Below are 25949 nucleotides of genomic sequence, written 5' to 3'. Positions count from 1 at the left end.
CCTTTGCACTTACTTCCCCCAATTTTCTGGTCTATATCTTTTAATTCTGCTATTTCATCTGTTCTTTTATTTTTATCTCTCCTGGGACATGAGTCATTCTTTGTTTAGATTTTTGTTTTCTGACCTCTGTGTCTGTGAGCAGCTATTGGATCATTTCAACCTCTTTTTCCTTTTCCTCTCTGTTATATAAATATAGCTCAAGTGTATTCTGCGCCTCAGTGACTCCATTTTGTGCACTGTGAGTGCACATTATCGCATAAAATTAAGGTTTTAATTCTGCTACTGAAATGGTGATTTCCTCACTTTCCTTTCTGATGCCAACCAGGCACCTGGTTCTTTCAGTCCCTTTTCAGTTCAGTCTGTGGTCTCTTCTTACCATCTTCACTTTCCTGTTTCAAAGCTTATGAAGAAAGGATGGGCGTTCCTGAATTTTATCGAAAATGCGAAGCAAGATGCTATCTTAAAATTTCTTCGTTTTCTTTTATGATAAGCCTTGAGCTCTCCCTCTTGACCTTCATTTTTTTTTTTAATTTGCAGAATCCACTGGTGTCATATTGGATCTTTATTGCATATCTAAGTTTTTGTTTTTTGTTGTTTTTTGTTTTTTGTTTAATTGGAAAGAGGCCTGTCCAGGCTTGGTTCTTTTTATTCCAGACAGGGCACAGAAATCTTTTTATAGCTCCCCACTTGCCACCTGACTATCAATAGAATCGTCTTACCAGATAAGCAGCAGAGGATTCCTTGGGGTAAGTTTGATTGCGTTCAGTGGTGCAGCACGCTCAGCGTAGCCAGGAGGGAATTCCAGCCAGGAGGTACCCAGCACGGATGTGTCCTCTCTGCTTCACTTTCTTGCCCTAGGGATTACTGCTCTCCACCAACGTTGCCTCTGCTTAGCCTTCATGCCAAGCATTCAACTCAGCCAGGCCTCCTTGCTGTGGCCTTTCCCACTGCACAAGGGAGACAAACCATTGAAATGCTGGTTTTCAGGTTCGTGTAGCTACTCAGTAGAATGTTGGATTTTTCAGTACAACTGGTAGCAAAGAGACTTCAAAACATGTAACTGACACAGTTTCCCTATTTCTAGCACTCCAAGTTTTCTCTTTCCATATTTTTATCAACCTATAGTTATTTCACTGGGGATTTGGGCGGGGGAGTTAGGTAGCTCCTCCTGCTGAAGTTGATATTGTACCAAGAAGTCAGAAGTTTTCCGTTAAAAATGTATCGAAGTCATTAAAACTGGATTGACCTTTTTGCTGTTTGCATTGTTTTTTATTCTCAGGAAGACTTCCATGCCTGTTATCAAAGTATATTCTTTTGCCCTTTTGTGGAATATCTTTTTAAGCAAATCAACATGTAATTTATTTTGGTGAAGAGTACAAGTTGAGTTAATAAATTCAATAAATTCAATCAATTTATTCTCCACTTTCCCCCCAATTTTCCTAAACAATGCTTACCGAATAAGGCATCCTTTCTCCATGTGTAGTACTTATTATCTTGGATCCTGAGTTCTTGGGTATACTGACATCCCTTTCAAGATGCTTTTAGTCAATTGCATTGATTTGTCTGTGGACTCTTCAGCAGAAACAAACAGCTTTAATTGTTTTTGATTGATAGTACATGAATCCATTTACTAAGGTCGATCCCATATATTATGATTCTTTCTATGAAATTTATGTTCTGTCCTCATCTATTTCTTCTTCCAGAAAAATCTCAAAATCATTAAGTTTGTTCCCATACTCAAACCAACCTTCTCTAACAAGAACAAAATATCCTTTTGAGACTTTATTAAAACTGTTGAATCCATAAATTAATTTGGCAAGAACTAATACTTTTAAATGATAGGAATGTTAGAAATCTCTCTCAATTTTTTTTAATGATACTTTGTATCTCAGGTAAAGTTCGTTAATTTTTTGTCCAAAACATTCTCAGTTAACATTATTCCCAATTGTTTTATGTTTTATATAGCCATTATGAGCGATATATTTTCTATTACATATTCTACCTGATTATTGCTAGACAACAAGAAAACTATTGGTTTCCATTTAACTTTATTTCGTTATCTCATTTCTGGCAGCTTAACGGGACTCACTTTTTCCTTGTGAGATTTAAATTTAATTCTCTTGAATTTTCTGGGTATATAATCCTATCAAATCAAGATAATGACAACATTTTCTCCTCTTTCTCAACAGTTACACCAGATATTTCTCTTACATATTAATGTATTGGCTGCACTATTTCTTGACTCTTAAAAAATTTGAACAGCTAATCTTCTGAAAATTCTCAAAAATGAGTGGTTAGTGACAGAGGTTTCTCTGTATTTTATATCCTGCCATGAATGCAAGTTTCCCTAGGGAATTTTAAACTAATTATAGCAACCAGCAGTAGATCTTTCATCTTACTAACTGAAATCCAAGACACTTAAGTATCTCATAAATATTAGTTTCATGATATTAAAAAATGCAGGGTGGTACATTTAGACTGATGGCACATAAGTTTCTTGCTTCATAGGAAATACAAGTTTGAAATATAAATTTAAAGAGAGCCAACTACTTTTTTTTGCTTTGCCTCATCCATCCATACATTAATCTATCCATCTATCCATCCATCCATCTACTCAACAAATATTTCTTGAACCCTGTGCTTAAAGCAAAAAGAATGAAGAAGTCTAGTCCCAACCCTATAGAATCTCAGCTTACACTTACTAGGGATGCATCGTTCTGCTCACATAACTGCACCCAAAAATGTTCATGGCTTGATTAAATGATATCAAGTGAGTACTTACATACTTATTAAGTTCTTATTACACTAGTTATATGCTTATGAGCTAAAACTTGATCCTCTGAAAAACAAACATTTGTGACATGTGAGTAAAACCAAATATTGCTTGTGGATCCTGTTCATCCATTACTAGAGGGCTTCCCTTTCTGCCTGTCCAGTTCTTTTTTCCCCTGAGCTGAAGAAAGTCTGCAGCTATACAGGTGAATGCAGGAGAAGTAAACATGTTTCAAGTTCACGGGTTTTCACACTCATCAAAAAAAAAAAAATCCTTTGGGAATCCTCCCTTTGTAAAATGGTGATGCACAAAAATTCTCTTTTTATAGTAACACCATATTTATTTTTAATACTTATTACAGAAGTTATCATATAGTGTTATTTGGAAGCTTACATGCTCGAAAATGTACTAGATTTTTCTTAGGAGTTTTCCAACAAAAAATTTTCAAGCATATAAAATTTTGACTGATAAATGTTGCTGAGTAAGAAACATTTTAAATATTTAGATTAAAATATTATAACACTGACCATCTCCAAATGTGTTAATATTTATGATTTCTCTTTGAAAAATAAACTATGAGCCACACCTAAAAATAAAATAAAACATAATGTATTCTAATTTTCTTAGCATGCTGGAAGATTTTGTTACATTATGATAAAAAGGAAGGCATTTAGTGATATTCTAGGAGTGGCTCATGAAAACTTTGGTTGCAAAAGTTTAATTAAAACAAAAACTGTTATCAACTTACTCTAACACATTTCCTCTAACTTATCTCTAAAATGCCTTCTGCAAAGCATTTGCCTCTATTTTGAAAATATATTTTTCAGTCTAACCATTTGATTTGAACTTGCCTTTTTGACCTCTTTTGACCCTAAATCTAGTCCCCTCTTTAATATTTAATTCTTATACTTGTAGGAATATAAGATGATCTACAATTCCAAATACATATTATCCTCAGTCATAGCGTGGACTCCTAAGAAAAATAGTTAATTTGATGGATTTCCTAAAGCAAGATTGATCTTGTCAAGTGAGAGCCAACACAATTGAAACCAAATGGACGCAACTTTTCAGTGACATGAACAGCCCAGGTGCCCTTGGCTGGCTCTGATATTGTAGTAAGTAAGTGAGTACATTAGATTTCCCAGCCCCAGAGTTGTGACACTAAATCCAGAGTATGCCCCTATGATCATTTTAGGCACGGGAATGATCTGAAGAAGCACTGTTTTTCTTCTCCAAGGAGGGTTAGCGATTCAGATGAAATCTTTAGTTTTAACTTTGTGTTTCTGCTGCAGGGTAACAAAGCAAACCCCACGGGGTCACAGGTGTCTCCCCAGAGATCTTTGTCACTACTAGGCAAGAAACATGACTCCTAGCGTGTCCAAGGCAGAGGTGGCCCTAGAGACCCTGTTGTTCAGTATTTCTCGAGTGTTTCCACTGAGGCATCCTTAAAGCAGAGGAGAGAGGAATTGGTCTCCTGAGGCTGAGAACGACTAACAGAAGAAGGTTTCTTATTTATCTGAAGACTCTAAATGGTACCTTCTACTCCATTGTGTATGTCTTCTCTAATATAAAAAATTCAAAATTACTGACCCCTGAAGTTACTTGACTTTCCCTTTCATCCCAACCCTTTTTAGTAAAATTGATGCTTTCATAAGCTACACTCTATGTTTGCCTTCGGCTGTGGGGCTACTCACACCTGAGTCAGACAACCATTGCTTGGTCCAGTGTCTCCTTTTCATGGTTGGGTAAGCAGAATCCTAGAGAGGGACTGTGACTCGCCCCAAATCTCCTGCCCCCTCCCCAGCCCCACCCCGTGACTGTGAAGAAACTAACTCAGCGCTTCTAACTGCCAGTTCTACCCACTTGCTGACAATTAGGCAATTAAGCTACTCCCCAGGGTAGTCAAGTGTCTTTCAGAGAGCCTTTACTTCTTATACTTTGCCACTTTGGAACAAGAAGTGCTGATGGCCCTTTCCTTCTAGAAACTGCCTGTGATCTAGTGAGCTAAATGTGTTTTCGGCAGGGGATGAGGTGAGTGAGCTAGTTACCTATGAAGTGTCTGCAGTCTACCCGGGGACTTGTGTATTCAAGCACTGCATCGTCTCCCTGACTCTTGGTAACCAAAATGCTTCTCCCTCTGAAGGAGACCATTGGAAAAGCCTAAAGCATTGGCCTAAGACATATGAGTGAACCCTTAAAACTGCTGGCTTGGGGACAAGATCTTCATCTTCAGTGTTCTCTGAAAACAGAGCAACTACCATTTGAGAAGCTGGATGAATCTCAGAACGCCTGTTAGCAGCAGAGTTGATGGGGAGTTAGTTAAAGCAACCAGCACCGTGAAGAAGTTGTAGCCAAGCTTAATAGATATTTTCTGCTGCTGAGTCATTCTTACTGGAAAAAGTAGTGCAGACAGGATCATCTCTGCCAAGTGCTTGCAGAGGTTATCAACGTGGCCTCAACCAAAATTTCCACCATCAATGTTGCAATTTCCTGCCCTGGGTCAATGAGGAACCTAGGGATGAGATGCCTTCTACTGGGGCTCTGCTTCAGGTCCTCCAGATTCCTTCATAGATGGTGTATCTCTTGGGTCTCGGCAACAACAGAGTATAGATGGGGCAATGGAAGTTCAAGTTCGGTGGTTTGCTCAAGGGCAAACTGCATCTCTTGACTCTTAGCAGTTGTGGATTTAAGTTGTGGATTTACATTTCTCATTTATACAAGCTTTTGTTAAATCCTAAGAAAGTCATGTTGATTATATTTCAATCAGCAAAACATCATTTACGTCTGCACATAGAGTTCTATTATAGTCATAAAAATTATTTCGTATTTCACTGCCAGTTAAAAAGAGACTTCATTAGCAAAATAACGCTTTACATGTAAAAGCACTGTTAATATGGACAAGTTGCTTTTTCATACACACTGTTAATGACAAAAAATTGGGGGGGGGGTTACTGGGATATACAGAGTATAAGTAGGTAGCCATGTGATCATTTGCATACCAGAAAAGGTATTGTTCAGACTCTCTTTTTTCCTTTCTCTCATTTTATCTTGTCAGAGTTGGTTTGACTCAAAGCTACTGGTTCTCTTAGAGAAGGTCAGACCAGTTTGAGGAATAAGCAGCTTTAGAAGAGCAATTGAAGTAGGCACATGGGAACACAGGTGATAAAATCGTTTTGGAAAATAATGAACAAGTAACTTGAGAGCTTGTCGTGAGGGTGGTATCACAGGTTATGCCAGGTTATTAATTTTCCAACTCAGCAGTATGCCTCTTAAAAAACACTTAAAGGAAAATGGATACGTTTCTGAGAGAAATGCAGTTGGTAGAGGAGATTAAGGAACCCAGTGAAGTCCACAGGTCATTAGACCCCGGAAAGCAAAAGTATGTACATTTAAATAAGAATTGCATCTTTGGGAAGATATGCAAAATAGGTAGTTGAGAGAGCAGCCTTTTGTATATTAAAGTAGACATCTAAAGATTTCATGGTTCATCTACAGAATACCAAAGCAGCCCCTCTCTGTTTGTTGTTTGTTTGTTTGTTTGTTTCCCTCACACCGCCTCTTAGGGAGATGACCACGTCCCAAGGGAGCCGAACCCCTGGTGTAGGCGGTGACCATCAGGCTTTGCTCTTTGCTCCTACTTTCACAGGAATTCGGGGACAGCACCAGCCCCTCAGTTTCCCCTTCCAGAAAATGGGAAGCACGTTGGCCCCTTCAGAAGTTGCTCGTGACCAGGAGCAGCGCAGCCCATGACTTATTTTTCCCTTTCCCCCCAGTTTCCCTGTTGCACTCCTCGGAGTGGCGGCCCGCTGTTGCCATGGTAACGGCACTGGGTGCCGTTGCTTAGAAATAACGTCACCTGGTGGCAGTGGGGAGGCAGAGCCGGGGTGGTGATCAGCCAGGGAGGAGTGCCCCATCTGCTGGGGAGGGGCCGGGGGAGGGGTGCGGAGGAAGGAAGGGGCCGGAGCTGGATCTGACAGACCGCACGCTTGCGGTGCTACCTGCCTCCAGGGATTGGCGTCCTGTTACCTAAGGATGCTCGCCTGGGCTACATCAGAGCGCCTTACGTTTTTATAGAACGTGCACTTTGTTGCCGGGGTTGTCCTATCTATCTATTTATTTATTTATTTCTCAGAGCTCCAGGTTTTAAGTGCAGTAAATATTGGTTGTTGATTTCAATTCTAGCAGTTAGTTCAATTTCTTGAAAGATTAAGAGGAATCGTTGACTCAGACTCATTTCTGTAGCCTGCTTTATCCTTGGGGCTTGAGTCATTCCTTGTCCACAGCGATTTTAAAAACTATGGCAGGAAATTGTTGTTTTGTTTTTTTTTAACTTCTAGGGTGAATGAAATGACATTAAAATAAAAATCCTTTTTTAATAGATGGACCGCTCCCTCATCCTGATTTTCTGGGTTCCACTTTTCTGCTTAAGTCCCACAGTGTTTTGTAGAGAAATTTTTATTTTGTTAAATATTAATGAAATACCATGGCCTTGGCATGTCTGACCCTGGTGGTTATCTTTTTATAGTGTTCAAACAAACCAGTAGCATTCTGCTTCCTTCTGGGGTCTTCTGAATCTTTGGAATGTCCAATCCACATACCCCATATCTGGTTCCATGCCAGAATAACCGTGCTCTGCAAAGTTAGTGGGGTGGGGTTGGATGTGAAAAGAAGTTGCAAAACTAGAAGGTTCTTCCCATCAGAACCTCTCTGGGATGTATTCAACCAGTGGGTTACACATCTCAGGGAGAAGGGGACCAGGCTATGGCCACCGTCTCAGGGGACGAGGGCAGAGGAAGATTTGCTCTCTCTGCTCTGCCTTCAGAGATATGTTCAACCCCCGGAGTACACTGTGTTGAGGGTCCATGTGGCTCAAAAATTGGGCCTTCACTTGCTACACAACTCCAGGGCCAGGGATGGCACCACTTGGAGCCCAGACTTATCAAGGAACATGTTCACATGCACTTTCAGCAAACTTTTCTGCTGACAGCCTTCAGGAGCCAGTATTGCTCCCACTCAGAAAGTTTGAGACCCTCCTTTAGGTCTGAGACTCTAGCAGCTCCCACTACCACACCCATGGAGACTGGGCTGGGGGTGTTGGTGAGTTCTTGGTGCACAGTAGCATTCTATGTGCTGTTCTAGTAGAAAAGAAAACGTTAAGAAGTATTAAACCTCTGGAGTGCTAAGACCCTAGATCTGTGTCCTTTTTTTGCAGGCTAGCGCTTAAGTATTCAACACCTGCTCCATCCTGGTGCTGAGTGCAAAACCCTGTCACTTCTCCGTCCTACCTGGGTGCCCCCTCAGATGTGGACTCTGGGGCAGGAACACAATGGACTCTCCAAATCCTCCCCCATACACCTGCTCCTGTTAGATCTCACAGTTCAAACAGCTTGCTAACAAATCTAGGCCAAACCCAGCAGAGCTGATAAGATTTCCAGAAGAGTGCCTAAAAATACATCTCTCCTTAAGTCAGCCTTGCCGATCACTGTACAATCACAGACCTTTAAGGCCTTAAAATTTGTTGCACCCCCCTCCAGTTTAAAGCTAAGAAATTGGAGTCCCAGAGAGCTGACATAATAACAAGAACAACAGTGGTTGAGGAATCTTTCAAATCACATCATGAGGATGGAACAAAACATACCATAAAGACAGACACAAACTATGAGCTGTGTAGTGTACTCATTCATTTATTTGTCCCTTCATCCGCACACTCATTCAGCAAATATTTACTGAGTGCTTACTATGTCTTAAAGTTTCTGTGTTGCGCTAGCTGTCGGGGATACACGCAGACCTGCCCTCACAGATGTTACATTCTGGTTGGGGGAGAAATTGAAAAGATAAGTACATATGTGAGTATCTAATAACGATAAGGACTTTGGAGGGAAATAAAGCAGGGTGAGCTGGAGTGAGGAGGTAGGACTGAAACCATATTACATCAGGAAAGTCCCCCCCCCCCCCCACAGGCTGACATCTGAGCCATATGACTATCTGGGAGAGGCACATTCTCAGCAGAGGGAACAGTGAAGTCAGAGCCCTGGGGCAGGCCAATGTTTGCTGCTCACGGACCAGCCCCAGGCAAGGAAGAGTGGCTTAGGGGGAATGGACAAGGAAGCAGAAGGTCAGGGAAGGTGGGCTGCTCATGAAGGTCAGCATGGGCTCTTGGCTCCTGGCTTTTACACCCAGGGGGTGGGGAGCTACTGGGATTCCCCCAAGCAGAGAAATGACATGATCTGATCACCTTGGCGGAGGATCTCCCAGAATAATGTGTTGATACGGGACTGCAGCGGGGCCTGGGGGAGAAGTGGAGGAGACTTGTCAGGAGCCTGTCACGTTAATGCAGGTGATGGTGGTTTAGAGGAAGGAGGCCGCTGTGTGGGTGGTGAGCAGGGGCTAGATTCGCGATCTGTTGGAAAGGCAGAGCCAGAGGATCAGATAATGGATCAGATGAGGGCTGTCAGAGAGAGGCAGGAAGGGGAAGGAAGAGGAAACAGAGACAAGAGACGAAAAAAGGGCACAACTCTGGGGAGTCGTCACTGTCTGGTGGGCTTAGAGCCATAAACTGGGGGAGAGAGTGGCAAAACAGAGCCCTGTGGATTTTGCAACCAAACTGCCTGTGCTCGAGCCTGTTCCCCGCTCCCTCCGCATTCACCAGCCTCTGCTAGCCTCCGCCTCCTCCAGCTAACCCTGGCCACCAGGCATAAACTCTTTGATCTCTCGGCTTTAGTACCTTTCATCTCAAAAACATGCTGGCAAAAGGTCCTCAACACATGTTTGTTTGAAGCCAGTACCTGGGTCTTATCTCACCACTAAAGACGTCCCAGGAATCTGTCAGTCCACTCTAAGCACCTGCCTTTTTCTGCCCATTGAGATGTGAGCACTTCTCACAACTCCTTCTCGGCGGCTGCTCAGGCTCAGGGAAGCCGCTAGCTCTGCTCTCATTTGCAGAGCTCGTGCGAACTGATCCAGTCCCTCTTGGTAGGGGATACTTGCCGTTCCCACTTCGGATGTCACTCACACCCACCCCCAAGACACTTTACACACCTAGATGCTTTATGATGCACACTCAGAGAGCAGGTACAGTTTCCACAAGGAGAGAAGAACAGCCCTGTCCCCCAGGTCCTCAACTCCAGTCACCTCCATGGGTACTCTTGATAGAACTCAAGCCTTCTTATTGCTTTAAATTGTCCTGTCCCCACGGCCTTGACTTTTGAAATTGACAGTGTCCCTTCTCTGCCCCAGCTCTCAAATGCCAAGGGCAGATGGAGAAAGGGATGAAACCATACTTTCATTTTCAGAACAAGCGCATGCTCTCGCACCGGGGTCTTGCCTCCTGGGCCACTTGACATTCTCTGGCTTGATCTCGTGTCTTCTGCTGCTGCCCGCAAGGGCCACCCGAAGCTTCAAGAGCTCTCTGTAAGCCCCAGCCCCACACCTGCCTGTCCAGGCAGGTAGAACATCTACCAGACTCAGAGGGCGGGGGCCGTGAGACAAAAGCTGCCCCATTTCATTTTCCTGCTCTGCAGCTGAAAACCAGGCTGTCTCCTTCACCTCCCACCTTCTTTCAGCCCCGCGTCTGAGAAATGAGCATCTTCTTTCTCGAGGGCCCTCCGCTAGAGCTGGTGGTCTCTTCCCTCCTCGTCCTTTGGGCCAACTCCTGCTCTCTGGCCCACAGCTCCATCCTGCCATTTCCCCACGCTCCTGTTGTGTTTCCCTGCTTCCACTCAGGAAAGAAAGGGGAGGCTGGTTGGCAGCGAGATGGAAGAAGCAAGCTCTCTCCCACTCTCCCGGGGGCTGCACTTCGTGCATTCTGTGAGCCAAGCGCAGGTTCACAAAGGGTCACCTCCCCGGGAGCGCACAGGTAATCAGTGCCCATCAGACTGCAAAGAAAAGAGAGTTCCAAACTTCCCCTGTTGCTAATGGTGTTCTTGCAGCACCAAATACTCCAAAGAGCTCCAGGCACTGAGCATCCATTTCCCAGTGGTCCTCCCCTCTCCCCCCGCAGCTGGGAACTAGGGAAACTGCCACCTGGAAAGTCAGCCATGACATCCTCGTTATGACGTCTGTCCACGTGCCCATGGTCTCCTCGTGGCAGTGGACCCTTCTGGCTACAACCTCCATCTTGGAGCTCTGAAACTCTCTCCAGCGCCCTTGACAGTGCAATATTCAGAGGATCTTTTGTCCCTCATTATTCTTCTTCTATGGTTTCGCTTGCTCCTCTCCTTTCTGTCACCTCTAAGTAACTGAACGGACTGTCCTTGACTCACTCAAGCCTTTCTCATGTCTTCCCTGGATGGATACACAGATGTTGATACAGACATAAATCTCTCTACCTCTCTCTTCAACCTCAATGCCCCTATTTCCAATTAGCTTCCACTTCCTGACATCCTTCCTCCTGGGCAGAGCATCAGTGTCCACACAGATCCAAATTTTGAAGTCCTCTTTGACTAATCTCTTCCCTGCTCTCTTCATTCCTGAAAATGATCGGTTTCTAATGAATTTACCCCAACCACACCCTCTTCCTTTTCCTTCTCACTACTGCAATATAATTTTCCACCTCGATTATGCCTTTTCTCTGGACCATTGCTATGATCTCTAACCAAGGCTAACCGCCTGTGAGACCTTCTCATTCTGATGCATCCTGGGTGAATCTAGAGAGAGAGCTTCCTTCAGCTGAGGTCTTGTCTAGATCCCTCTGATGCTCCCCAGTATCTACCATACTAATGATCCTGATAGTTTATACCTGAGTCTACTTAGTCAGATTTATGCAGGCTATGACCTTACGACACTATTCTCCCTGTAAATTTAAGGAAACATTTCTTCAGAAATTAAAGGGGACAGTTTTCCCCCATTGTCCACATGACTAGGGAGCATCTCTAAAATGTCATGGGCAGGAGTAAAGCATGTTGGCATCTTACAGGGTCCGTGACTCCCTCAGAGCGAAGAACCGGCCTGTAGCTCACGACTTTTGAGTGTCCTGCTGGACATTCACAGAGATAAAAATCCTGTTCATAGTGATCTGGGTCAAGATCTTAACTGTGCTTTTTTCCACAAAGTATTTTTTTAATTTAATTTTTTATTTTTTAGACAGTTTTAATATAACTGAATTTTTAAAGAAGGCAACAACTGTGTAAGTTGCGACAAGATTTCTTTATCTTGTTAGGAACTGTAACAGGAATTGTTTGACATTTTGAACAGTCACATCACTTGTCATACCTCTGTTAGTCTGCATTTGTGCCGGTCACTCTCAAAATCATGGTACATGCATGCAGGGGTGAGCGTCTGACCACCTCATTCTGTCTTCTAACATACGTGTACCTAAGCACTGAAATTTCAAAATATGCGTTATTTGTTTTATTAAACATTCACTTCCTTTGACATCTTAGTTATATTTCCGTGTGGTGGTATATTGCTTTTTACAACATGTGAGCTTGTTGGCTCTATGATTTGTTATTTTCATTTGGTGATCATTGAAGTTATGTTACAAAACTTTTGTCCAGAAAAGGAGGATTGGCATTTGTAAGGCGTATAGACAGATAAGACAGCCGTTCGGCTGGTGATATTGGAGAGAGAAAAGGAAAAAGGTCAGCTGAAAAGCAGTCCTGTCCACGGGGGCTGTGGCCGGGGAAGGAAATGGAAGTTCTGACAAAGACTTCTCTGGGAATTCAGGGGCTAGATTGCAGCCTGCAGCTCAATAATCATTTTTTCTGACTGCAGCCACTGGGTCCTGGACATCCAGGAAACCGGTAAGTGCGGTCAGTCTTAAATGGTATCTAATACAATTGCTTTTATTCTCATAAGAGCGTCTCCTAACTGAATTATAAATGTTTAGATAGAAAACACAGACACAGTGAAAAAACATAATTTGAATACAAATATGTGTTGAATATATTATATCCTGGCTGTCATTTCAGGAGTATATTTAGAAATTTCTCCTCTTCTAATTAGAGATGGGATTTCTTTCTCTGCCCATTCCTGGAAACTGCAGTGAAAATGGACTGGAAATTTTCTTGTGTTGAAACGAGACCTGGATTTTATGAACCTTTCACTTGCATTTTAAGATAACAGGAGAAAATTTTTAGATGGGAATTTCTCCTTTTATTACTGTTGTCTTGAACATTGGCTTATCAGACCCGCCATTGTGACCTTGGGTGGCCAGTGTCTTGATTTCTTCAAGGAAATGCATTTGAAAGTGTGTTCCGAAGAAAAAGTACCATGTGAGATGAAGGCATCATTGTTAGCCTTGGTTCTTTCTCTGCTTGGAATGCATATGTGTTTGGAATTAGTCTTAGAAGAGCATCCATCAAAAGTTTGTCTAACTAATACTCTGGGAAGGACTTCCTAGAGTGTACCAACTTCATAGCAAGGACCTTTCTACTTCCTATTATTTATTTATTTTTATTTATTTATTTTTTTAAGATTTTATTTATTTATTTGAGAGAGAGAACGAGAGACAGAGAGCATGAGAGGGAGGAAGGTCAGAGGGGGAAGCAGACTCCCTGCCGAGCAGGGAGCCCGATGCGGGACTCGATCCCGGGACTCCAGGATCATGACCTGAGCCGAAGGCAGTCGCTTAACCAACTGAGCCACCCAGGCGCCCGACCTTTCTACTTCCTATTATTTAGATTTCATTTGCTTTATAGAAATTTATAACTTTTAGTGAGTGGAAGTTATTTCCATCTGTCACGTGTGTGTGTATGTGTGTGGTTGTGTGTGTATGCATGTCGTGTGGGTTGTGTGTGTCTGTGTGTGATTGTGTGTATATGCACATAGATGTTAGGCATATGGGTGCCACAGCTAATGTTGATAAGGGATAGATACTGTATAGAGAGCACTTACACTATTTAATCTATACTGGTTGCAGTACATATATTTATGGCTTTTGTGCTTTCAACCCCTTGATTCCAAACAGGAAGCTGGAACTCGGAGAGCTCAGGTGACATCACACAGCTAATCAGGCTAGAAGAGCACCTAGAGCCCCACATAGAAAAATTGATTCTTACCCCTAAACCGTGCAGAAGTCTCAGAATGCCATTTCATGTATATTTTCAGTAAATTAAAAAGAAGCCCATTTCAAGGTTCTATAAAGAAACATCTTTTTAAGGACAGCCTACTCTTCTTCAAAAAGTCAATGAGGTCCTTTTCTACTTTTGCAGTAGGGCCTCTCAAGTTCCCGTATTTTTATTGGTCCATCAGGCTTCTTGTGGGAAGGCCCCAGTGAGGGACCTCTTCTTGGAGGTGGCTGTGATTACAGGGCAGGATTACACCCTCTCCTGGAGGTCAAGTGGCTCTCAGCCCAGCCCTCCAGCTGGCAGCTTCTCCCGTCCGTCCCCCGCCCAGGCGTCTGCATCTGATAGGTGCGGGAAGCGGCCAGTCGTTGATCAGGGAAGAGAGCCCACTGAGAGCTATTTTAAATCAAGCTCCAGAAATAGAAGTGGGGATGCTCAAACGTCAAGCCGCTCGCAGGAAGGAAAAATCATGCTTTAAACATATATTCGGAGAATTTTAAACATTAAAAAGAGGAAAACCGAAGATGCTCAAAATTAGAGATTAGGAAATTCAAGGAGACCTAGTTTCTTTATGGTAATGAGATTTATGGAAAATAAAATTAAAGACATCCCATAAATTACTTAATGGGTAATGAGTTCTTGACTGTCTGACTCAGAAATCGGTTTGTTTTGCAAGGACCCTTTGATGAGCTCGCTAGGAGGCCAATGTCTGGCAGAGAGCTAAATGCCATCGGTGACCGAAAGTGAACTGTTTTCCTTAAGGCAGTCTTAAATTTTGATCAATCTCAGCCTCGAGATTGGGCATGATTGATGTTTTCCCCTTCAAGAATGTACAAACTAGCTCCAAAGCATCAGCAAGGTGAGGACACCCGGGGTCCCCGGCCCAGGCTTGTCTGGGAGCTGAGGGGTGTGGAATGAAGGGAGGTCGCCTCGCTTGAGCACGGGCTGGGCTCTGCAGACGGGCCTGCTGCACCCTCCCGCAGCTGTAAACAGACGTGAGCAGCCCATTCTTTCATGCAGTCCAAAGCCACAACTTTCTGCAAATTGAACACCTAGAGGAGTTTTAAATGTATTTTGAAAAATGAAGTGTCATGTAAGTAAAGACTGTAAAAATAGCTTGCGATTATTTTGTAGAGTTAGCAGCAAGTCCTTTGGTATTTCGGGAAATACTACAGAACTTCGTTTCTTTATCCTTGAACTTCAATCTTGCTTTTCCTTTGAAGATGGGTCCTGAGGTGAACCTCGATATTCGTTATATCCAGGCGCTACAAAGCAGCCCCTCTGTAAAGATCTCCAGCAGGAAGGGGCTGAGCGCTGAGCTGCTAAGACCTGCTTCATCCTGAACAAAACCTACAGGCTCGAAGTTAATTTATTCTTGTAATTTTCATAGAATGACGTCTTGTCTGGGACAGATCTCTCAGGTGTCTTTTGTTTAGTTGAGTTGTGCTTTGATCCATCAGAAACACAGCCACTGGGAGAAGCCCCCAGCCAGCCCTCCTGCAATTATTTCTTTTGTTTTTGTTTTTGTTTTACGATTTTATTTATTTGAGAGGAAGAGAACACAAGCAGGAGGGGCAGAGGGAGAGGGAGAAGCAGACTCCCCTCTGAGCAGAGAGCCCGATGGAGGACTAGATCCCAGGACCCCGGGATCATGACCAGAGCTGAAGGCAGACGCTTAACCGACTGAGCCACCCAGCCAGCCCTCCTGCAATTATTTCTGTGGGAATCCATGACCCCGAGATCCTGTGATCAACTCAGGGCTGACATCCTTATTCCCTTGGTACAAACAGGGGGACTAGCGAGAAATGCCTACTACAGCAGTTCTCAGACTGGAGCAGGCTTCAGAGTCACCCTGGGAGGGCTTGTTAAAACACAGCTTGCTGGACCCCACCCCCGGATTTTCTGAGTCAGTGCTTCTGGGCGGGGCCTGAGAATCTGCATCCTAACCAGCTCCCAGGAGTCGCTGCTGTGCTTGCCCAGGTATTACCCTTTGCAAATCGCAGGGCTAATGATGCTGGGTTTTGAAGATCAAATAATTTCCCCCTGGGGCAGATCCTCACGCTCACCCCTGACCTTGGCAAGAAACAGGGTAAGCCAATGACACGTGCTCGCATTTCCCTTCCAGGATGGTACTGACATTCCCTATTTAGAACCTTATTCCCTTCGTTTTGACTTTGGTCCGTATTACAGTGCAGATGTTCGTTGGAGGGGGATCAGGAGTTTGTTTGACAAACATTTGTTGAGCATATTTTTCACACCAAGCACTGAACTGAGTTCTGAGGACTTGAAACTAATGGGGAAGGTCTATTACATATACAGGGCAAAACCTGGAGGAACTTATACCGGGAGCAGGTGGTTGGATAACTCAGTAGTTAAGTTGTTGAGAATTAGGGGGTCATACTTAAAAACGATCACCAGGTACTGTCAGAAAAGTGGGCTAGAGAGAGGTCATCAGAGGGGGCAATGGGGGTCCTGGGAGCAGGATTTCAACATGCAGGGACACTGAGGGCTGGCCACATCAGTGCTCAGCCCCCAAGGCCACGGGCATCTCCTCCTCCCCGAGGGGCTCAGAAAGCCACGAGGGGGAGAGAACACGAGACTGCCGAATGCCCGAAGAGGACAAGGAAAGGAACACCAGTGAAGAAAGCAGGCCAGAGAAATCACTGGGAAGAACTACTTCTGAGTTCTGCCTGGGTTCTGCGCCGGAAGGAGCTAATTGGGATAACATTGATTGGGACGTTGGAAATAAAACTGAAGCACGAGTCAAAAAGAACTGAGAAAAATGGCTGCACGAGCAGAGCCTTGGGAGAAACATAAAACAGAAGGAACTGGAAAATCACGTAAGCAGGAGACCCTGGTTCCCAGTACAGCCCAGAAACGTCTGGGAAAGGTAAAAGGGAGGACCAATGGCATATAAGCAGGACCAATGGCAGCATACATGGGACTTTGTTGAGAATGAGAAAAAGGTGTCCTCTCCACTCAGACACATCTTCCCAGGGGCCCCTCTGGGCAGATGAACTAGAAAATGCTGCTCTCTCCTCCCTACACACCCAGAGCACTGGGGAATGGCCTCCGCCTCTGTGTTTCCAACAAGCCCTCAAACCAAGGAGGCTCCCGAGCAATGCTTCCCGAATACTTGGGCTACGCATCACATCCGGGGTGACTGCCAGGGGCCCCAGAGTGTTTGATTCACTTCTGGGTTAGTAGCAACTGAAGGAAGAAAGCAGGCGTCAGTCAGGCTTTTGTGAGAACACTGTGGGATTTTTACTTGGGGAAACTTCTCTGTGGGTTCCCTTCGGGTGCAAAATCAATCAGTCTGAGAACTGAGGGACGCTGCAGATAAGTGGCCCCTAGGACCCCGTTCTTTTGGCCCCTTTGATCTCGAAGGCCGTGTCCTGCTTTCGGCATCTGTGGATCTGCAAGAGGCCGTTGATGCAGAATCCTGAAAGAGGATTTAGTCAATAAGTATTTATAGAGTAGCCTCTCCTTTCATTGCCTGGCATTGGGACAGCATGTCACTGTATACAAAGTATTTTCTGTTTCCTCCATCCTCTGTCCTTCATGGCAGCAACCATGACATGTAGGTAGGAACCGTTACCCACATTTTACAGATAAGGAAATTGGATCTCAGAGAAATCGACTTACTCAAGGTCACATGAAGGAACCTTGGCCAAATGAGGGCTAAAAGCTGGCTCATAGGACGGGGTACTTTTCCACCATTCCACGACATTCTGTTTTGGCTGAGAGAAAAAAAATGCAAACCTCTGAAGACATTGCCATCAATAGAAATCTAATGGCAGCTCCATACAGCTCTGAATTTTGGAGGGGCTAATGAGAAGCAAGTGAGTTTAATTTTCATAGTAATATTTAATCCAGTTAGTTAAAATATTAGCAACTCACTGTGTAGTAAAATATGAGACAAGATTAACGAGATATTTTCACATTATTTTCTGTATGAAGTATTTGAAATCAGTGTGAATTTCACACATAAAACACAGCTCAGGAGCTGAATTCATTGGAAATTCTTGATCTGGATTTAGAGCTCATAAAATGTACAACTAAAAAGTGGATTTATGTACTTGAGTCAGTCCAAGCACACTTGAAAGTTTTCCAATAACTAAATTGAGGATCAATGTTTAAGTTAAAGTTACATTAATTAAGAATAAATAGAAATTTAAAATTAAGTTCCTCGGTGACACTAGCCGCCATTTCAAGTGCTCGGAAGCCACATGTAACCGGTGGCATCCTTCCCGGAGAGCAAAGCCCTAACATGTCACTCCTCCTCCCGGGAATCTATAGTCTGGTAGATCCAATATGTGTTTTGGTCTGTGTGTTAGCAGAGTTTAGTCTCCTCCTTTGATAACAGTGTCAAAAGTTGGTTTCCTCCATCCTTACCCATCATTAGCCATCTCCTTTGGTGGCCTTCCTTAACCTCCTTCAAATCTGCTCTCTCTTCCTTATTCCCACAAGTGCCCGCTTGTACCCATTCCAGGAGGTGGAGGTTGTGATGGCCTAAGGGAGGCAGTTTCTTTGATAAGAGTAGCTCTGTAACTTTTAGGATAGAAACAGAACAAGCTGGAAGAAAGAGGGGACTCGTGAGAAGATAGCAATGTATTGAGGTACAATATGATGTACTTCTGCTTCCTTCTGGAACATCATTGACTTACATAGGACTCTGGCCATCTGAAAGCTTGGCTCATCTGCTTTTTTTTTTTTTTTTTAAAGATTTTATTTATTTATTTGAGAGAGAGCAAGAATGAGAGAGAGCACATGAGAGGGGGGAGGGTCAGAGGGAGAAGCAGACTCCCCGCCGAGCAGGGAGCCCGATGCGGGATTCGATCCCGGGACTCCAGGATCATGACCTGAGCCGAAGGCAGTCGCTTAACCAACTGAGCCACCCAGGCGCCCTTGGCTCATCTGCTTTTAAAAGCAAGTTCGTCTCCCTAAAGTCTGACCAGCTAGATTCTGGTTGGATTTTCATAGTAACTAGAAATGGCAATCTGTTTCTCCCAGGAAAATAATGATTTCTTGCCCAAAAGTATAAGCAAATGGGTACCCCAATCACCGGACTGGGCTGAGAGCATTGTTCCTGCGTGGGTTTTAGGAATACTTGAGTAATTACTCATTTACCGTCTGTGCATAAATACATGTTTGCCTGTTTCTTTTCCTGCACGTGAAGCCATGGCCAAGGTGGTGCTGCCTTGGAGGATGAGCTTCTCCTGCATCTTTTTTGTCCTGTAATCCCATCAGACCCTGGTCCATAGGGCTCAGGGATTCTATGAAATATTGTGTAAATCTAAACTGGATGCGACCAACCTATCATTTGCAACCTCATTATTAGTGTCTTGGCTCCACTGGGTACACAGGCAGGAATGTTTTCTTGTCCCTTGTTTCCCTCATCCTTTGTTCTCCACCGGGGTTAGAGATGGGGGTTGAGGTAATGAGGATGCAGGTCCAGGCTGGTCTGCGAAACCTGACCCAGAGTAAATTTGGTTATTAAACTCATCTTCTTGAACTGCCTAGTTAAGCGAGCTGATGTTAGCTGCTGGGAAAACAGTGCTGCCAAACAGACAAGCAGGAGCCTGCCTGTCCCCTCAAATATTTTATAGTCGGAGTTAGGTATGTTCTCTCAAGGTGGCCGGATTCCTTACATGCACATACAATTATTACTCATTCAAACACTTCTACTAACAAGTAAAAGAAGTACTGGGATGAAGTAGCATTTCCTCCTAGTCCCAAGAGGTGTCCTGCTGAATAAATGTTCCATGATCAGATAAGCTTGAGAGACACCATTGTTTCTCTTCCCCTATTAGAGACTCACTCAAGAGCAGACAAAAACAAAACAAAACAAAACAAAACCCTATGGCAAGGAAGCCTGTTCGGCCTGGTTTACCTGGAGTTAACGAAACTTAGCTACCATGAGACCTATTTCAGGGAACATTTGTGAGCCGTGCAAAAATTATTAGTGTCTGAACTTATTTGTACATGCTGATTTTAAATAATCGACTTCCAGTTTCCATTAAGTTCTTATTTAAAATTTTTTTAGAAGGACGTCAAGGCTAGGCATGCGGTGGATGTGGCTTGTAGCACATACAATCTGTGAAAATGATCAGCGTCTGATATTCAGTCCTTTATTCATCCTGGACCCAGCAATGGGAAATTTCTAATATTTTAATGACTCCATAATCCTTGAAAACATTAAAAGCAACGAAATATGATGATTTTGGAAATCTGAATTTACTAATTATATTTTTGTTGTAGGTATGTGATTTAACTCCGGCATTCCCCGGAATGGGGCAGACCGCGACTCCATTAAAACCTAAACCGAACTAAACTAAAACTAACTTGCATTCATCCCTTGAGTCAGTGAGGCGGTCATCAGTGAAATCGGTCAGTAAATATTTTTTGAGGACCTAATGGCCATGAACTAAGGCACCAGGGACACAGAAATGGCAAATACAAATAGTCCTTACCCTCCGAGCGCTTACAGCGTAGAGGGAATTCTAACATGAAGCAGATAGGAACAGTAGAGAGGAAACCTAAGAGACCTAAAAATAAATATTAGGAAGCTTCTACCTATCCATTTCTAAGTTCAAATCTCTGTGAACTGGAAAGGATGCAAAGAATAAGAGGCTCATGCTTCATCCAAAATGCCAATACCCTTATTGTATAGGAGAGACACAACCCGAATGATTGTTGATAGCATTTCCAACAGTAAAATCAATGGCCTAAATGTGAAATTAATCGGAAGCCACGGTTCTAATACACTGTTTTGGCGATGAGGCACATTAGATGGGATTGTTTCGGAATGCCTAATTATTGTGTCTGCCACACTCATGTGTTTGAGTCATTCCTAACTTTTGGACTGCTGCCTAGATCATTTCTGCAATCCGGTTGCAGTTGTGTATTCTCTCTCTCTCTCTCTCTCTAATGCATAACTTTCCTCACTAGCCTCTAAGCTTGAAGCTCGAAACTGCACTTCCGCAAATTCTAGTTAAGAGCTGAAACAGTTTGTCAGAGCGTTGATTCCAGCGAGTTTGGGTGTAAGTTGATGTTTTCTTTGTGTCCTGCAGGTTCATGATTTCAAAGTGCCTGTGCGAAGTTACTTTTGCTGGAAACTGCAGCCTGGGCTCTTGTGGTGTTCAAATCTTTCTTCCGTCAAATACACGTTACCCTGACCTTACAGTGGATGAAGATACCTCAATGGTCCGACTTTGCCTATTGCTCAGTTTCAGCATTTAGGAAGGCTGGGAGGAAAGAGAAATCCTGCCAAGATCTGAGCATCTTGGTGACTTATTTTCCAGCACCATCAATAGCTGTGAGCGTCAACTGAATATTCTCCCAAGGAGTGCCATGATCTTGAAGTCACTTTATTAAAAACGGTTGTGTCTGCAGATCGGTCAAGAGACTCGGACGTTTACAGCCAGAGATGACACTGAGCGTGCTTCTGCTGTGGCCTGCAGTCTTCATGGGGGGCATATTGATTGATGAGTGACTGCCTGCCGATAAATCCTCTTCTCACTGCTTCCTGGATTGGACTTCACTAGGCAATCTATCACTTACCTTCACACGCACATGTGGGGTTTTTCACAACAGTAGTTTCAGAATCACTGGGACCTGGATTGATTTCATCATTTGACGGAAACGAACAGAATCCCCGGCGCCTGAGCACCATGGCCTTGAACGTGGCCCCCGTCAGAGACACAAAATGGCTGACATTAGAGGTCTGCAGGCAGTTCCAGAGGGGTACCTGCTCCCGCTCCGATGAGGAGTGCAAATTTGCTCACCCCCCCAAGAGCTGCCAGGTGGAGAATGGAAGAGTCATTGCCTGCTTTGATTCCCTCAAGGTAAGGGGATGCGTTTCCCGTGTCACGTCTGGGTTTCCCAATGGAAGGTTTTCTGTGGTACTTGTAGAGGAGTTCCAGTCGTTTCTAGGTCCTGTTTTCTTGTTTGTGGTGACTACTGGGATATTTTCACCCACTTTTTTTTTTATATCAGGCATACATAAATTTTTCACAGATCCATGTTTAAATTAAAAATACATGACGATGTATTTTGGGTCTGGCATGACATTCATGTACCCAAGAGTTTTAAATCAAAGTCTGGCTTGTGACAACTGAAGATAAATATTTTATTAACATTTGATCTTCTGGAGGTTATATAAAGGTGAAGAAATTGAATGTGTCACTTTTATGTGCCAGTTACTCTGCTTCTCCTCTCGAAGAATTTTCTACTCTTGTGGCTTTCTTTCTTGACCAAGGGTTTCCTAAAATACTTCTTAATAGGTTTTTCATTCTCTCTGACAATTTGTCATGGCTAACAGAAATTATTGAGTACACACTCAATACTCCTGAGAACCCACTGTGTGTAAGTTAACCGATCACAGAAGACATGAATGTGATTCAAGATGGCATCCTTGAGCTCGCTATCTGGGAGGGGAAATACAGCACGTCAGCAAATAACTATAATACTAGACAGGAAGGAACATGTGCCTTAAGGGAGAAAGAGACCTCTGTGGGGATCCATAGAAGGGAGAACTGGCTTCCAGCTGGCCATTTCAAGAAATTTTTTAGGAGGTCAGCAACCTGAGGTATACACTGAGTCCGGTGGGGTTTGGACCTGCAGAAATAGGGGAATTATAATGAAATCTCTAATTGAAGGAAGTAGGGGTGACTTAGCCCATAATTCTTTGAGGTTTATTTTGCCCTAAAATAGGATTCTATGAATCCCAGATTGCCTGAGACAGTCCTAACATCATCATGATATTGTTTCCACTGGATATAAGATACATGGCTTAAAAAGAGCTTAATGTTTATATATCTGCAAAACTTCATATAAATAAGCTTACCAAAGAGTTTAAAAAAAAAAAAAAGTTGATCCATGCTCTTGGGAAATCTTAGTGCTGTGAGTTTACAGAATAGTGACGTTAGCCTGTTCTTGGATATTGAAGGTTTGGGTATGTTTTGGGGGATGGTTTTTATCTTAAACTAAAAAGTTATGTCTTATGATATTTGTAAGTCAAAACTGAAATATAAGACTTCATACGTTTAAGTACATCTTAAAGGGACAATTTGTCTATACACTAAAGGCAGAAGGATACATTTGTAGCCCAAGAGAAGTTTTTTTTAAGGGTTAGAGTTTGGAAAATTAGGTATGTTATTTATCTCAATAACTACCCCTATTTTATTTCTTTTCTCATAAAAAGTTTATTAGATTAGACTTTAAAAGTATGAATTATTTTGTCTACACAGAAATAAATAGATGGATAATCACAATTATATAAAGTGTAACAGTACAAACACATTTTTATATTAGTATTTATTTTGCTTTTAGTCAAACAAGTAAACAAAGTATGTATTTGCTTCTCTGGTTGTCACCAATGGAAGCATTCACTATAAAAAGCAGTATAGATTAAAAACTAGATCCTAAGAACTTCAAGATATGGAAACAGGTCAGAAATGAGAAATTCATTGTCCAGGTCATCCCACTTCCTTCATTTTATTAATCCAAGCCTTCTCCGATTAATCCAAGCCTTCTCCTATTTACTATGAAACCAACATTTTAGGATGTTTCTTAAAACTTTTAAATCATTAAATTAGTTAAGGAAGTATGAGGGAGATATGTCCAATGTATCAAGGCTAAGTATTCCTTGAATATCAAGAAAACAACAACTCCCAGATCCTTACAATTTATTACCTCACTGTGGATTCACCAGGACCACAATTGTTTGAGGATTCCAACCCATGGAGAAAGGATCCAGAATGGTTATGTTTAGCATAAAAACATGAACCAAGCCATGAGAATATGAAGCTTTAAAGATCATTTTCAGAAGTGTCTAGTAGAATCATTTTCAAGTGTTGAACCAGTTACATATTGCCTTGAGTTATCTGTTCCCTTTGAGAATTATAAATTTTCAGATTATTCAATTTGAGTGTGATGTTATTTATTTTTAAAGTTGTCAAACTGTAAAGAATGTGAAAGGAGCCCATAGCCAGAAGAACAAGACAGACCCAAGAATAAGACCCGACCACTTCTCCGCTTTGGGTGGGTCACTCATCACTTCTTAGCTTTTGTCTCATGGGTAAAATGAGGATATTCACCAGTGAAATTGGCTCAGGCATGCACAGTGCCCAGCACCATGCTGGTCTATTCACCTTGCGAGGTGGATGTAAGAATTACGAGTTCTTTTGGGTGCCTGGGTGGCTCAGTTGGTTAAGCAACTGCCTTCGGCTCAGGTCATGATCCTGGAGTCCCTGGATCGAGTCCCGCATCGGGCTCCCTGCTCGGCAGGGAGTCTGCTTCTCCCTCTGACCCTCCCCCCTCTCATGTGCTCTCATTCTCTCTCTCTCAAATAAATAAATAAAATCATTAAAAAAAAAAAAAAGAATTACGAGTTCTACGATTAGGACAGGCAAATAAAAAAAGGCACTCAAAAGTGGTAGCTAAAAAGAAAAAGTGTGATGACAACATACTTAAGCTGTTTAATCTTATTTCATTTAATATTTTAAATAAAACCATGTCGCTCAGTGGAACCAGCCTAAGACAGAAGTGCAAGGGCTTTGAGTCAAAGAACTCTGTCTGGTTACAGGTGAGCTCTCATTTGAGACAAATTACTTTACCTCCTTGATTTCAGTTTCCTTTTATTTAAGATTGATATAATAATTCCAACTTCATAAGGTTACTAAAAAGACTAACCGGCCTAAGATATGCCAGATGCCTAGCATAGGGCAAGACATGGTAGGGACTGGTCATGGTAGACATTGATTTTGATGACTGTCTTTATAGGCAAGACGTGTCCAACCCATAAAGCGTCCAACTCTTCATGTGTCCAAACTCTTAAGAATCTATGGTGTGGGTGATAATAGCTCAGTGATACAAATTAGTCATGACATTACAAGAAATCAAGTTTGAGGCAGGCATTATTTTTGTTGTTATTATTTGTTACAAGGTATTTTCTCAAACACTGTGGAATATTTTTATGCATAAAAATAAGAGGAAACTGTGTTGGCATATCTAGACCAGTCTACTATAAGCCTGAGCTATTCTTGTTTTGTTTTGGTTTGTTTTTTGTTATGCATTATTTGCATCCATGAGTAAACATCCATAAACACATACTAAACAAATTTGTGGGTGGTTAGAAAAGAGATTTGCTGAGGTCTTTGGAAAGAGAATTGTACATGTATAAATACTTTTATAAAAGATATTTCAGAAAACAGAGCAGAGTTCTTACTGATGACAACTTGTACTTTTTTCACAACTGTTACCTTGTTGCAGTTTAAGTGAAACCACGGAGCATGCATGGCATTTGTGATATTTTTTTAACAGTGGATTTGCTTACATTTTTTCCGGAAGGCCAGAACATTCTGGAACATTGTGTTTTACAAGCTAGGTTAACTTGACAAAATGCAAATTGCTTCGTGAGCAACTAACTTCCCTGCAGCCTTGACCAACCCCATCTCTGTGCCTTTATAATCCATGAAACCGTCTCCCTCACAGTTGAGATGTTTGAGATTTTTCTTTTCAGGTTCTTTTCCCTCTAACCGAGTGAGGAACTAATCTGGCTTGTTTTGCAAATTGAAACATCCAGAAAGGAATAAACGAATTAGCTGTAATGCTTATTGAGACGAAAGGTTTTGGCATTTACCACTTGATGAAGTATTTAATATATTTGCTTCAACATGTTAATTCAGACTGAACTTAAAAAAGGAAACAATTTTTTAAATCATGTTGCTAGTTTTGACAAAACAGAAACAAAAAGCACTCCTAGAGTATTTGGGGAAATTGTTTAGACTTTACATAGTAAAAATTTGTTCAAAGACAGCGTGATTCTTTCAATACCTGAATGAGATAATGTCACTCCCCCATTCAAGGCCTTCCAGTGGCTTCTGATCTTACCTGAGTAAAGACCAATCTTTAGGAAAGCTGTTTAGGCCCTAGGAGATCTGCTTCTCACCTCTAGTCACCTGATGTCAGTCCTACCCCTGTCCCTTCATCCACCCTGCCTCGTTGCTGTCCCCTGGGTGTACCAACTAGGTTTCCACCTGACGGTGTTTGCACTTGCTCTTTGCTCTGCCTGGAATATTCTTGCCTCAGTTGTATGAGCAGCTTGTCCCTCATTCCCTTCAGGCTTCAGATCAAAAATGCCCACGGTGAAGCCTTTCTGCCAACCTTAT

General features: G+C 42.7%; 1 protein-coding gene across 6 annotated transcripts in view; it reads left to right on the top strand.

Annotated features, from left to right (window-relative positions):
* MBNL2 (muscleblind like splicing regulator 2) overlaps positions 1-25949 on the top strand; it is a 156058-nt gene that overhangs the window by 26730 nt on the left and 103379 nt on the right. For 5 of the 6 annotated variants that reach the window (XM_064585943.1, XM_045869619.3, XM_045869620.3 and 2 more), the window contains exon 2: positions 20850-21623. In XM_064585943.1, coding sequence (XP_064442013.1) covers positions 21450-21623 — 174 coding nt within the window. In that variant the 5' untranslated portion in view covers positions 20850-21449. Of the gene's footprint in view, positions 1-20037; positions 20167-20849; positions 21624-25949 lie in introns of all 6 variants that reach the window. The other variant, XM_054506394.2, reaches the window with a different exon arrangement.

This window comes from Mirounga angustirostris, unplaced genomic scaffold, assembly GCF_029215605.1.
Source record: "Mirounga angustirostris isolate CCGP_5_RB_7025 unplaced genomic scaffold, mMirAng1.0.hap1 SCAF_3, whole genome shotgun sequence".
Lineage (NCBI taxonomy): Eukaryota > Metazoa > Chordata > Mammalia > Carnivora > Phocidae > Mirounga > Mirounga angustirostris.
The sequence above is the reverse complement of the archived record's forward strand: the minus strand, read 5'-3'. Positions and strand labels throughout refer to the sequence as shown.